The 12,658-nt window shown below is 35.9% G+C and overlaps 1 protein-coding gene across 1 annotated transcript; it reads left to right on the top strand.

Moving 5' to 3' along the window:
* The first annotated feature begins 3,151 nt into the window (after positions 1 to 3,151).
* Positions 3,152 to 11,808, top strand: LOC130012552 (protein mono-ADP-ribosyltransferase PARP11-like). Its single transcript, XM_056100729.1, has 6 exons — positions 3,152 to 3,744; positions 4,363 to 4,540; positions 5,242 to 5,450; positions 5,634 to 5,733; positions 6,919 to 7,052; positions 9,636 to 11,808. Exons 1-6 carry the CDS (start codon positions 3,152 to 3,154, stop codon positions 10,054 to 10,056), a joined length of 1,635 nt encoding a protein of 544 aa, XP_055956704.1. The 3' UTR covers positions 10,057 to 11,808.
* Positions 11,809 to 12,658: the final 850 nt, after the last annotated feature.

Raw genomic sequence — 12,658 nt, forward strand, 5'->3', positions numbered from 1 at the left:
ATAGTAGGACGTTAAACTCCATTTCATTTCATTTCATTTCATTTGACGTCGACGAACACGTCTCCCGATCATGTCCCAGACATGCTCTATAGGGGAAAGGTCAGGCCCCGAGTTCACAAAGAATTCTCAGGCTTAAGTTACGAATTTACTCAACTGTCAATCACTGTTTATAAGAAATATCTTTTGATCCAGAAACACGAAAATTTGCACATAGTTTGTTATTGATGTATTTGATACATTAAAACAACAAAAGTTTTATAAAGGGCTAAATTTTAGTTAAAATAAGGCGAAAGATTTTGAGTAAATTTTTTAACTGAAGCCTGAGAATGTTTTGTGAACTCGGGGTCTGGATTCATAGCTTGCCAAGGCATATGGACAATATGGTGACGCTGGAGGTAGTCATTCACGACACGAGCGCGGTGGGCACAGGCATTATCATCTTGAAAGATGAAACGCCGACGTGCACGTTGGGCAAAGATCAGGTCACGGTAGTACACACCAGTGACCCTTCCTTGAACAATATGCAAGTCCGTTCTGTCAGTCATGGTGATTCCTCCCCACACCATAACCGACCCACGCCCGAATCTGTCATGCTGTCTGACGTTAACGTTAGCATGACATCTGGACTCATCTGAGAACATTACACGCGGCCATCTACGATTACCCCAATTTCTACACTGCCTACACCATTGACAATTTCTTTTAAAAAACATTACTCGGCATACTTCCGGGTATAGGCACCAGGCCCCTGGACATGTGTCCCAGCTGCCCCCCAACCCCACCCCGACGGGCCGTGGGTATATAAAACGTTTTATATTGTTTAATCAAATATTGATACTGGGCCTTCGGCGCCTGTCATCATCCACATATTATTTCAAAGAATAAACGCGACCCTGGTCTTGATATTTAAGAATCAAAATGGTATACAGACGTACGTAATATATAATATAGTCAAAAGACCCAAGTAGACCTGATAATACGTTTTAAAACAAAACTATAATGATAACCAACGCGTTGTTGAAAGCTCCCAAGACGGGTGTTTCATAAAGACAACGCAAAGAAAACCTGAAGTTTAGTGATGCCCGCGGCCAACTCTTTGATTGTATCTCCCTCACCCACTCAACGAAGATATTTTAAATATGTAAAAACAGAATGAAATAAACGTTTTATTCAGTATAAATAGGATAGCGTGTACAACAAATGTAACTACATGTATGCGATAATTTTAAAAATGTGGTGATTGAAGTGGGCATATTATATAACTCTTTGGTAACCAAGGTGTATCGTGTTACACGTGAAAATACCCTGCTCAAATTTGAATAATAAAATTCGCAGTATATTAGTTTCGTTTGGTTTTGAGCCTAAGGAATATAAAAACTGAACGTATAAGAAACTTCAAATGATATTTTAATAGAGATTTATCTCACTGTGGAGACCGGAGTCCAACTTTTGGGGTTCATAAATTCAGTATTATATAATTTATAAATTTATGAATATTTAATATCATCCGCAAATAACCTAACTGACCTTTATGATATCGTCTAATTTAATCGTAACGTCTTAAATTCTCCATGCATGAAAATTATGTGAACTTTTGGCGCGTATTGAGATATCCAATCAAAGCAATTATATTAAGTATATTTGGGAGATTTTTCTCTTCTATTTTAGCATTGTTTGTTTACCTCATTAATTCATTCAGTCGCCGATGCATAATTTTGAGACCGACTGCACTTATGTAGATTGAAGTGTGAACATCTCAAGTTTAGAGAAAATAAGCAAGATTTGATGATTAAATCGTGCAGGAAGGATGTCGCAGAGAAAATGATCAAATTTGACCAGTTTTGTCTTCCATACGGTATAAATGCAAATCTTAATCTATTTCAAATTCCTGAAGCAATGGCCCGAGAAATCCCCCTGGGATTAGCTCTAATCAAACGAAACACTGCGAGGAGTATGAATCTATTTAAGCTCTTATGAGGTTTATTATACTGTTCCGCAAACTTCTCGTTTGATTTCGGTCAATGTTTTCTCAGAATAAGGAAACAAATGCCCCCGAAACTGAAATAAGTTGGCCACGGTCGTCTTTATGCAATATAAAATAGATCTTATAGTCGACTTCTGTGAATTTAATTTTCTATTTCACAGGCTGTTTCGGTGAATAAGGTGGACTATTTCAAACGGTTTAGTTTTATTTTATGGATCTGAACGCGCATGTGTGCTTCACAATACAGAATACATTAACCAATCTTTTTTAAGGAAACTTCGAGCTTGATGTTATAGTAGATATTACGTATATGATGGCCTATTCTAGTAATAATTCTGATGTGAAACATATTGTAATGAGTATTGTACGATATGGCAATATGGATGATAATCGAGTGTTTATCGACACATAGAAACTAAGAAACATGATAGGACAAACAGAACGATCAAATTTTATCGCAATTCTTCGGTCAAACCTGCAACGCTTTCGTGTATCTTCTGACTGCAGAGATGTTGATTTGGTCGTTCAGGCAAAAATATGTCCCGATTTTTCTTCTGGTTGTAACGATATCTATTGTCAAATGTTTCATATTTGCAAATTTTACTTGTTATCAGATATGTGTCAAGCGACATCGTGCAGATTTGGACATAATATGCATGACGGAGCTTAGAGGTTTATTTCGGCTTAGATCAAACAGAACGGAATGGACCACCCCTAGAATTTGCTTCTTTTATAACGATGACGGGTGCAAGAGTATGGATAATACTTGCAAAATGCTTCACATTTGCCGAAATTATATTTACGGCACCTGTAGACGTGGGGATGAATGTGATAAAAGCCACGACGTCCAACATTTACAGGGAGTTTTGAGAAAATATGGCCTCGATACTAGACGAACCCCACAGGACATTTTAATGAATTTAAGAAGTTTGTATCAAATGTTTGGTAAAAGAAAAAAGAACAAGGCTACCGTCGCAGACCCTCTAATACTGCAAAATGGCCCCAAAAATCGAGCCGCCCCAAAACAGAATTCGCGATCTTTATCAAGACAACGTGAAAACCAAACAAGGAATAGGTATGTTGGCATCACAGACCAACAAAATGAAGTCAGGAATGGGTCTGTTAACTTTGCCGGCCCCCTAATGGCAATACAACATTTATGCAGCAATGATAAATCCTATTGGCATCATAGATCCCCATATAGCACAAACTGCAACAAAAGATGGAATTTACACTAGGCAAGCCCCAAAGATAGCTCCACGACGTTCACTACAACGTGGATATAATGAAGCAATGATAAGACCTATTGGCATCACGGACCCCCAAATACAACAAAATGAAGCAAGGAAATTAAATATCCCAACCGGCATCGCAGGCCCCCTACTACCACATTATGAAGCAAAGAATAGACCTATTGGCACCGCAGGCACCCAGATACCACATGCTGAAATAACCGGTGGAGTTGAAAACAAGCAAGCCCTTAAAATAGCCCCGCGACTTTCACGACAGCGAGAACAAAAACCAAAGAATAATCCACAGGGAAAATCTGTTGAAGTTCCAAACATTTGTCTATTTCATTTACGCGGGAAATGTTGGTATAAGAAATGTAAAAACGTTCACAGTCGTATGTTGTACCAGTGGCAGTATGAAGATAACCATGGTAAATGGCAGGTTTTTGCAGAAGAAACTAATATTGATATTGAGAGGAACTATTGTTCACCTGATATTAAAGAGGAGCATTATTACAAAACAACAGAAGGGTAATTATCATATTTATTTAATCGTTCTAAGTCCGACTGTTGTCTGGTGGCTCTGATGGTGACTTTATCCAAACTATTGTTTCTGTATAAGTAGAGACCAGTGTCGTGTACGCGGTAGCATAATAGTTACCTTATCAATGACAAACTATAAAACATCATTAATTGGGGAGTTAACACAACATTTGCACCCTTTCGTAATGAAGATTGCTTGTTAAAGTCTTATGGTTAGCTTTGCATCACTTTTCATTCCCTAATTATAGGAATGAAACCTATCAAAAGTTAGAATTGCAAACTATCGCGTTCATTTCCACTTCATCGAACAATATATAAACCCTTTTGATTTTCTGTAATTTTTTGTCAAACCGAAATGAAAGAAATTTTGAATGGGGTTATTGATCGCCCTCAAACCGTCTACAAATTATATGGAGTTGTCCAGAGCTAGTTTTTACAATCCTTGTGTGATTATTTATAATCCCCTGACCGCCTGCTGGAGAAACGTTTACGTGAAAAGCAGAGCTGACAACAAAATTGCTTTTGAGAATGTATCTAACATTTGTACTGTAGGTTTGATATCCGGTATTAAATTATTATTATTTATAATAAAACCATTACATGTAGATCTACACGCACTATAAAGAGAATTGATTTTACCAACTTTGAGAAAAGTGATCCCAAGATCCGTCGATTATCAACACTGAGCTTTACCAGCGACACTAGTAACCTTGATCTTCCGTTTACCACAAAATGGATATGGTACTGGAAATCAGAAGATAGTTGGATTCCTTATGGGGAACAAGTAAGTTAAACATTTTAACATGTGGATATTATGTAGGAACATACGAGTGGTATCCAATGTCGGGACGCATTACAAATTAGCGGATTGGTTTCTAACCTCACTTGACAATTGGAATTTATTATTACATAACCATCCAATGTTAACTTGTTTATTACTGACATAGATTTAAAGGAGCAAAGCCATTTTGTGGTAGTCTCAGATTGGTTCGATTTGATTTGACAAGACAATACTGTCAAGAGAGGGGAGAAGGTGATCATAATTCCTATAAATTATCCTAATTCCTTTGTAAAGGTTTTGCAATAAAACATGTTTAAACAAAAAAAGAGTTAAGATTATGTACAAAATTTGAGATGAATCTATCAATTTGATAAATAGACAGTTTTATTCCCATTTTATTTTCCATATGTTTTGATCTTGAGTAATCGGCAAACACAAAAGGGTCACATTTAATACTTAGCTTCTAAGTCTAAATTGTAACGGCTTATGTCTTAGGAAAATTAAATACGACTTGATGATAAAGAATGATGGAATATCAAAATGCTGTTTCTTCATTACAGAATCGACATTAATGTATCAAAAGAAAGAAAATATGACAAAGTAAATAGAATTATATAAACTGACCACTGAAGTAAAAATTTAATGTTATGTAATGTTATAAATATAACTAAATTTTTTATTTTGGACCGAAACATTTTTTTCAGGATGGCATTGGTTACAAGGCTAGTATAACATCCACAGAGATTGAGAAGAGTTACCTAAATGACACTGATGTTACTGTAGAATTCAAAACCTTAGCCAATGCATATCTAATTAAATTCTTTGGTATGGTCCAAATAAATAAAGACATAGGTACGGAACGGAAACTTGCTAGAAGACCGGAATTTGTGGATAAGGCTGTTCTCAAACAGAGGTATATGTATTATTTGCTTTCACATGTTTATAATTCAACGACAATTTGCCCGGTCCACGCGTGGATGTTGTCTGTTGAATATGACTTTATATAACCTAAATTTTCAAAATGAAAAGATTCTTATCATTACAATACAAAGATATCGATAGATTATTAGTAAAATAATGTTTTTCAATAATTTAGAAAAGATAAAGTCAAACTCATAAAGGAGGCTGAGAAACTTGCCACACCATCGACATGGGAATTCTCTGGTGATGTTTCCTCACATTTTCGAATGACACGGGTAAGTACTGTAACATTATTCTTGGATCCGCCCATTCACTCTTTAAGGCAGATTTATTAGGTTATTTTTCTGTACGAGTAATCACAGGCATGCTCCTGTCATCGAAGCATTTCCATTGTTCTACTGGTATAGGCGGCATTGAGTATCATGTCTATGCTTTTTCTAAAATTAATATTAGACCACTGCTAAACTACAGAAGTTTCTTATAATGGATGTCTTCCAATATGCTAAAACTGAATGACGACAAAACAGAACTAATTAATGGTCTTTTGTCCAACACACAGTTTGGAGATGTGACCATTGTCAACTGGTGTGAAGACCACATCAAGCCATAACTATAACTAATATCGTGTGAATCGGACCACTGTCACAGAAGGCATCTCCCCAAATTACGGATAATTCAAGAAACTGAAAGACTCTTTCATCATTCCTATGCTAATGAACCTCCCCACTGGTATCGTTCCGTTCTACTGTACTAATCCCCGGGTCCATTCACGGGGTATTCACGATTCATATTATTTGCCCTTAATGATTTTATTTGTCACGTAGGTTGTTTCTACGAACAAATTACCTACCAGTCTTAGCATCATTGTTTATGTTCACCACAATAGTACGTTCGATTATGAGAAATTTTGCAAGGAATTTATTAACAAAGAAATGACATGCACACAAAAAGATGCCCTAAAGTATTTCGACAAATTTTTCAGCAATGATCCGGTAATTTTAGTTTCAGCAAAATGCGAGTTACCTGCCTTCGCCCCAATAGCTTATTTATCGAATTTTTTGTTGTCTGTCTGTCGATAAAAATAGCACAATTACCGAGGGCGTATGATTTGACTACGTGACTCCCCCGTGAATGGAACCAGGGATTAGTGGATCGTAGAAGCGAACGTTACAACTGAGGATGGCGAAAACTGCATCTTCATACTCAGTGGTTTCACAGCAACCAACAACTATATCTCTTGGATCAAATACTTTTCATTCAAAGTACAGCTTCAATTTTATGAAAGTATTTTTCCTTTCTGAAAATCCTGATCTTTTAAATTGCTGTGGGTGGAAGCGAGAAACCATTCTCTTGGTCCAGGGACAGGGACAGGGCCCTAGAGCTGTGTCATCCCATAAACTGGCCAGCGAAATAGCGATTGTTTTAATGAATAATATTATGTCATCACGTTTCTTATTTAGCTTTTAACATGCAGTGATGAATATACAGAAATTAGAGATAAATTTTTGTTAGATATATCTCAATCAGAAGAAAAATTTGTAGTACGATCTATTGATAGAATTGAAAACGTAGAGCTTTGGAGGGCATTCCTTGAGTAAGTATAGATTCATAATATATAGCATCCCCAGTGGTATCATTCCGTTCTACTCCACTAACCCCTGGGGAAACTTAGGATGATCTATAGGTCGTAGATCTATTTTTACACAACTTTCCACAAATCAGTCCAAGAGGAGCCAAGGTAAAGGTAAATGAATAAGCTGTCGATTAATGTATGATGTAACTAATTGCGTTTAGTTTGTTAAATGTTGAAAACGAGATACAAAATAGCATACTTCCCTCTTAACAGTATCAAGAATACATAGTATAATTCCCTATTTCTAACATTATCAATAATATAAGTATAATTCCATATATCTAATGTTATCAAGTATACATTGTATACTTCACTATCTATAATGGTATTAGGAATATAGTATACTTCGCCATCTCTAACAATACCAAGAATACAAGTATTCTTCACTATCTCTAATGGTATCAAGAATATGTAGTATACTTCACCATTTCTAATAGTATCTAGAATATACTATACTTCACTACCCCTAATGGTATCACCAAATAGTGTATTTCACTCTCTTTAATAGTATCAAGAATACAGAGTATACTTCACTATCTCTAATGGTATCAAGAATACATATAGGAAAACTTAGCTTTATATTGATCCCAACGAAAACATTTTAGGCTTGTTTTGAAAGTCGTTATATTAATCTTGTAAAATCCCATAGTGTATTCGAAATAAAATATTGTTTAAACAGAGGGAATAAATACCTCATTATTTTGCATGAACATACTCAATGATTTGTAAACTTAAACCATTCATACAAAATGCATTAGTTAGAGACTTGGGTCTACAAGGGTTAATGATAAATATAATTGTACGGTTATTTCGGTTCAATTAAATTACCAAGTAACACAATATCATGACTATATTAACGCGTTTGGATTAAAGCAGCTCAGTCTCTAACTCAATATCATCAAACGTCTTCCGCATTGAAAACACGAATTATTTGTCAGTTTAAATCAGCATTGGTGTGTGATCTTACCGGGAAAAGATGGGCTTCTGATATCCAATATAAACATATTGGTACACGAATCGTGTACCATAGTGCGTTTTAATGCCATTTGTAACAAGGTACTTGAAGAACGAGGCTAGACATATTCCACAAGTCATGTCAAACTGTGACGCCATATTCTTACCTGGAGAGCACGCGCAATAGACTGGAATAACCAGACGCTAGAGATTGCCATTCGATTGAGACTTAATCGGGCGTATTTCGCCGAACATAACTGATTTGAAATAGAGTAAAAAACGGAAACGATTGAATGTAAATCAGTTTATATACATTCAGATTACATTATTATATGCATTTCGACCCATTTCTAGGTACCAAATATTAGCGATTTAGCTCCTTTAAATATATCACAGAAATAGGTTTTGTGACTGTATCGGCATTGTATTATAACAATAATTGAAATATGATATTAGAAAATTATGGGATAATATAACAACTATGTATCAAATTATAACAAAAAATATAGACGGCTACGCCTTACCTATCATCATAAATTAATTATAAAGTGGGGCATCAGTGTAAACGGGGTAATAACACCATTATTAATTAATACTTCTAGATGCAATAGTTTACACGGCCATGCACACATATATTATATCATAGCGTGTGTTTAAAGTACAGAATACAATTATGGATGCATTATGTAAGAGCCAAATCTGCCAATTGCAGGTCTTTTTTTTTTGGGGGGGGGGGCTTCAAATGCTATTTAAATTATTAAACATACATTATGCAAGAGCTAAATCTGCCTATTACAGGTCCTTCTTTAGGCCCGAAATTGTTAATAAGACATTAATTAACTTATCCAGACCATAATCAACTTGATGTCATCGCTACCCTCCGATATTTATTGGATTAGGTTCCGATTTGCTGTTCGACTTCCATTCATGATTTAATTATGAAATGGATAATCGAGACTATGCATTTTATCGTACTGGCTTTAGTAATGATGATCGAGGCTAGGCCGAAAATTCAATCGCTAAAATCTTGGTTCAGAGTGAATCAATTAACTGACATTTTATTACAACGAAGATTATTGTTGTAAACGTAAGCAATGACGCTTTGACTGGTATGTAAACTGTTTGTTTTTTATTGGTTCGAAGAATCAACCTACGATCAAGGGCAGATAAACGGAATTCGTGAAAACCCCGTTAATGAAACCTGGAATTAGTGGAGTAGACTGGAACCATAACGTATTGCCTCATTTGTTAAATATCAAATAGCAATCTACTTTGATCATAACACTTTAAAGAAAAAAAAACCCGAAATATATCAAGTAACAAGAATATTTGTGCAACAAAAAATTGTTATAGCTATGTGAACTCCTTAAATGTTAAGTGGTAGTACATGTTTTGGAAATAATAACCTGCTTCATAGATATACATTGGACGATAGCCTGGACCTGGATTTGAGGAGCCGAAAAAAAGGTCCGCGTCGAAGCCAACAGTAGCATCACCAGCAGGTACTCATAGAGGAATTTCCTTTACTACTACCATAGCCCCATTTCTGCCTCTACAGTCAACAATAATTTTTTTTTATTCTATCAACAGAGCCAAGGCTGCACTTAACAGAAAATTGAAACGGCCAATAGAAGACATACGATTGTATCACAGTACTGACAATAATATAGCAGATGCTATAGCTAGACAGGGATTTGATTGTCGTTTAGCAGGAAACAGAGTTGGTACCTTGTTTGGTAAAGGGGGTTACTTCGCCAAAACGTCACTTTTGTCAAACAGATACTGCAACAACGACGACAAGGAGAGGAAGATGTTTGTTGCCAGGGCCCTGTTAGGTGATAGCATCACGGGACATCGAAGTTTTGCCCGACCACCCTTAAAGGATCCGTCTAACCCATCAAGTGATCTGTATGATTCTTGTGTAGATAATGAGCATAACCCTATGATTTTTGTTTTATTTAATAACAACCAGGTATACCCTGAATATATAATCACATATAGGCCAATTTAAAACACAGTTACAGGTAAGCCAAAACTGACCGTAAAATTGAATAATTTGCACGTTAAAATATCCCCTTTATATCAGAATTACTTTCAGCCCATTGTATGTCAATGTCTTTCTAATATTTTCTTAATTAATCGGGGAATTTACACATTATAGGATAGAGAAATTATTAAAATATTGATATAAAATAATCACATATGGACGATTAATATAAGGCTGGGGATATTTGCCACATGTGGTAAGACAATTCGGAGACTATTTGCCACGTGGCAAATCTCCGTACCGCAATTATCAACCGTACCGCAATTGTCAACCGTTACCCGATTTTTATAAAACTTACAGATCAAGATAATAATAATATATCAGAGTAGCCAAAATTTCGACCACTTCCGGTCAGCAGTTTCCGAGACATCGGATTGCCACACATTACATGTGGCACGACTGCAGGCAGCAATTACCAACCGATTTCGATGAAACTTGCAGATTATAATGACATTAATAATATCTCAGAGTAGGCAATGTTTCGGTCACTTCCGGTTAGCGGTTTCCAAAATATCAGGTTACCACACATTTCATGTGACACGACTGCAGACCGCAATATTATCAACCGATATCCACGAAACTTACAGAATATGATAACATTAATAATATCTCAGAGAAGCCAACATTTCGACCACTTCCGGATAGCGCTTTCCGGGATATCCGGTTACCACACATTTCACATGGCACGACTGCAGACCGCAATTACCAACCGATTTCAATGAAACTTAAATATTATGATTACGTTAATAATATCTTAGAGTAGGGAAAGTTTCGGCCACTTCCGGATATCGTTTTCCGGGATATCAGGTTACCACACATTTCATGCGGCACGGCTACAGAAATAAAATGGGATTTAACGTCCTACTGTTCTGCTCCTAAACTGGGCTAATGAAGACGGCACGACTACAGACGGCAATTATTATTATCAACCGATTTCAATGAAACTTGGAGATTATAATTACGTTAATAATATCTCAGAGTAGCCAAAATTTCGACCACCTCCGGTTAGCAGTTTCCGAGATATCAGGTTACTACACATTTCATGTGGCACGACTGCAGACCGCAATATTATCAACCGATATCCATGAAATTTACAGAATAAGATAACATTAATATATCTCAGAGTAGCTAAAATTTCGACCACTCCCGTTTAGCTATTTTCGAGATATCAGGTTGCCACACATTTCATTGAAACTTCCCGAATATGATAACATTAATAATATCTCAGAGTAGCCAAAATTTGGACCACTTCCGGATAGCGGTTTCCGAGATACCAGGTTACCACACATTTCATGTGGTAATTGCGGTCTGCAGTCGTAAGGCTATTTTGAAATTCTTGCTAAAAACATGTGGCAAATAGCCACTGCGTTAATATAATTTGGCTCTAACTTCTTATTTGTAGGACAATGTTGTGGGTTTTTTAAAATGAAAATTTAGTTAGCCTGTGGACACTAAAGACGGTGAATATAATTAATTTAGATATAGTCAATAATATACGGTGAAATTATTATTATGCAGTTGGAAGATTGTTGATGAAAGGTTATGATGGTGTTGGAAACAAGGACACATATTAAGTACTCGTGTAAAATATTCATTCGAGGGGGCTAATAATTGCTCGAGTATAAAATAATTACTCATATTGACAGAAAGTAATCGAATTAAAGGACAATATTGGTGTCAGTCATTATCACATATGTGATAGAACTGGTTAAACACGTTCCAAATATAATTTTTACACAGAGATCATTGCTACGATAGATGAGTAATACAGGTGTCATGAAGCGGAAGTGACGAACGCCAAAGGAAAACACGAGTTATCCCTCTATATAACTGACTGAAGTGACGAGTGATAACAGATACACGGCCGAATTTCTGCTCACTAATAATTCCTTCGAAGACCAAAAGTTGTTGTGCGAGACTGTGAGAGGATATCTGACAATTTATCAAAAGAATTGACTGCCACTAGATAAGAGAATACGAAAGAAAAACAGAAAAAGTCCGTGCATTACCATGTTTTTATAAGGTATAGAATGAATAAAAATGAGGGAATGTACGGACTATTTCTATTTTTCTCGTGTTCTCTTATCTAATGACATTCAATTACTTTATTGAATTGTCAGATATCATCTTACAGTCCCATATGACAACTTTTGGTCTTCGAAGGAATTATTAGTGAGCAGAAATTCGGCCGTGTATCTGATATCACTCGTCATTTCAGTCAGTTATATAGAGGGATAACTCGTGTTTTCCTTTGGCGTTCGTCACTTCCGATTCGTGACACCTGTATTGCTCATCTATCGTAGCAATGACCTCTGTGTTAAACTTATATTTGGAATGTGTTTAACCAGTTCTATCACATATGTGATGATGACTGACACCAATATTGTCCTTTAAGAATATGTTGGTGGTAAATGAAACACATTCTATGATTGTGTAGAGTTAACTTTATGTTCCTAGTTTTACTTTTAAAGAGCTAAACAGTTTTTAAAACTTGCTTGAATTTGTTAAAACTTTCTCAGTGGGATTTGTTAGCATTGATTTTAGAGTTAAAATATGCTACTTTGCT

The sequence above is a fragment of the Patella vulgata genome, chromosome 4 (genome assembly GCF_932274485.2).
Source record: "Patella vulgata chromosome 4, xgPatVulg1.2, whole genome shotgun sequence".
In the NCBI taxonomy this organism is placed as follows: Eukaryota; Metazoa; Mollusca; class Gastropoda; family Patellidae; genus Patella; species Patella vulgata.

What these genes read in the sequence shown, in the direction of transcription:
- LOC130012552 (XM_056100729.1), top strand. Translation starts at nt 3,152, where the DNA reads ATGATAAATCCTATTGGCATCATAGATCCCCATATAGCACAAACTGCA. An exon ending in CACATTTTCGAATGACACGG is followed by an intron (nt 5,734 to 6,918) that starts GTAAGTACTGTA and finishes TTTCTTATTTAG; the next exon opens with CTTTTAACATGCAGTGATGA. An exon ending in CTTTGGAGGGCATTCCTTGA is followed by an intron (nt 7,053 to 9,635) that starts GTAAGTATAGAT and finishes TTCTATCAACAG; the next exon opens with AGCCAAGGCTGCACTTAACA.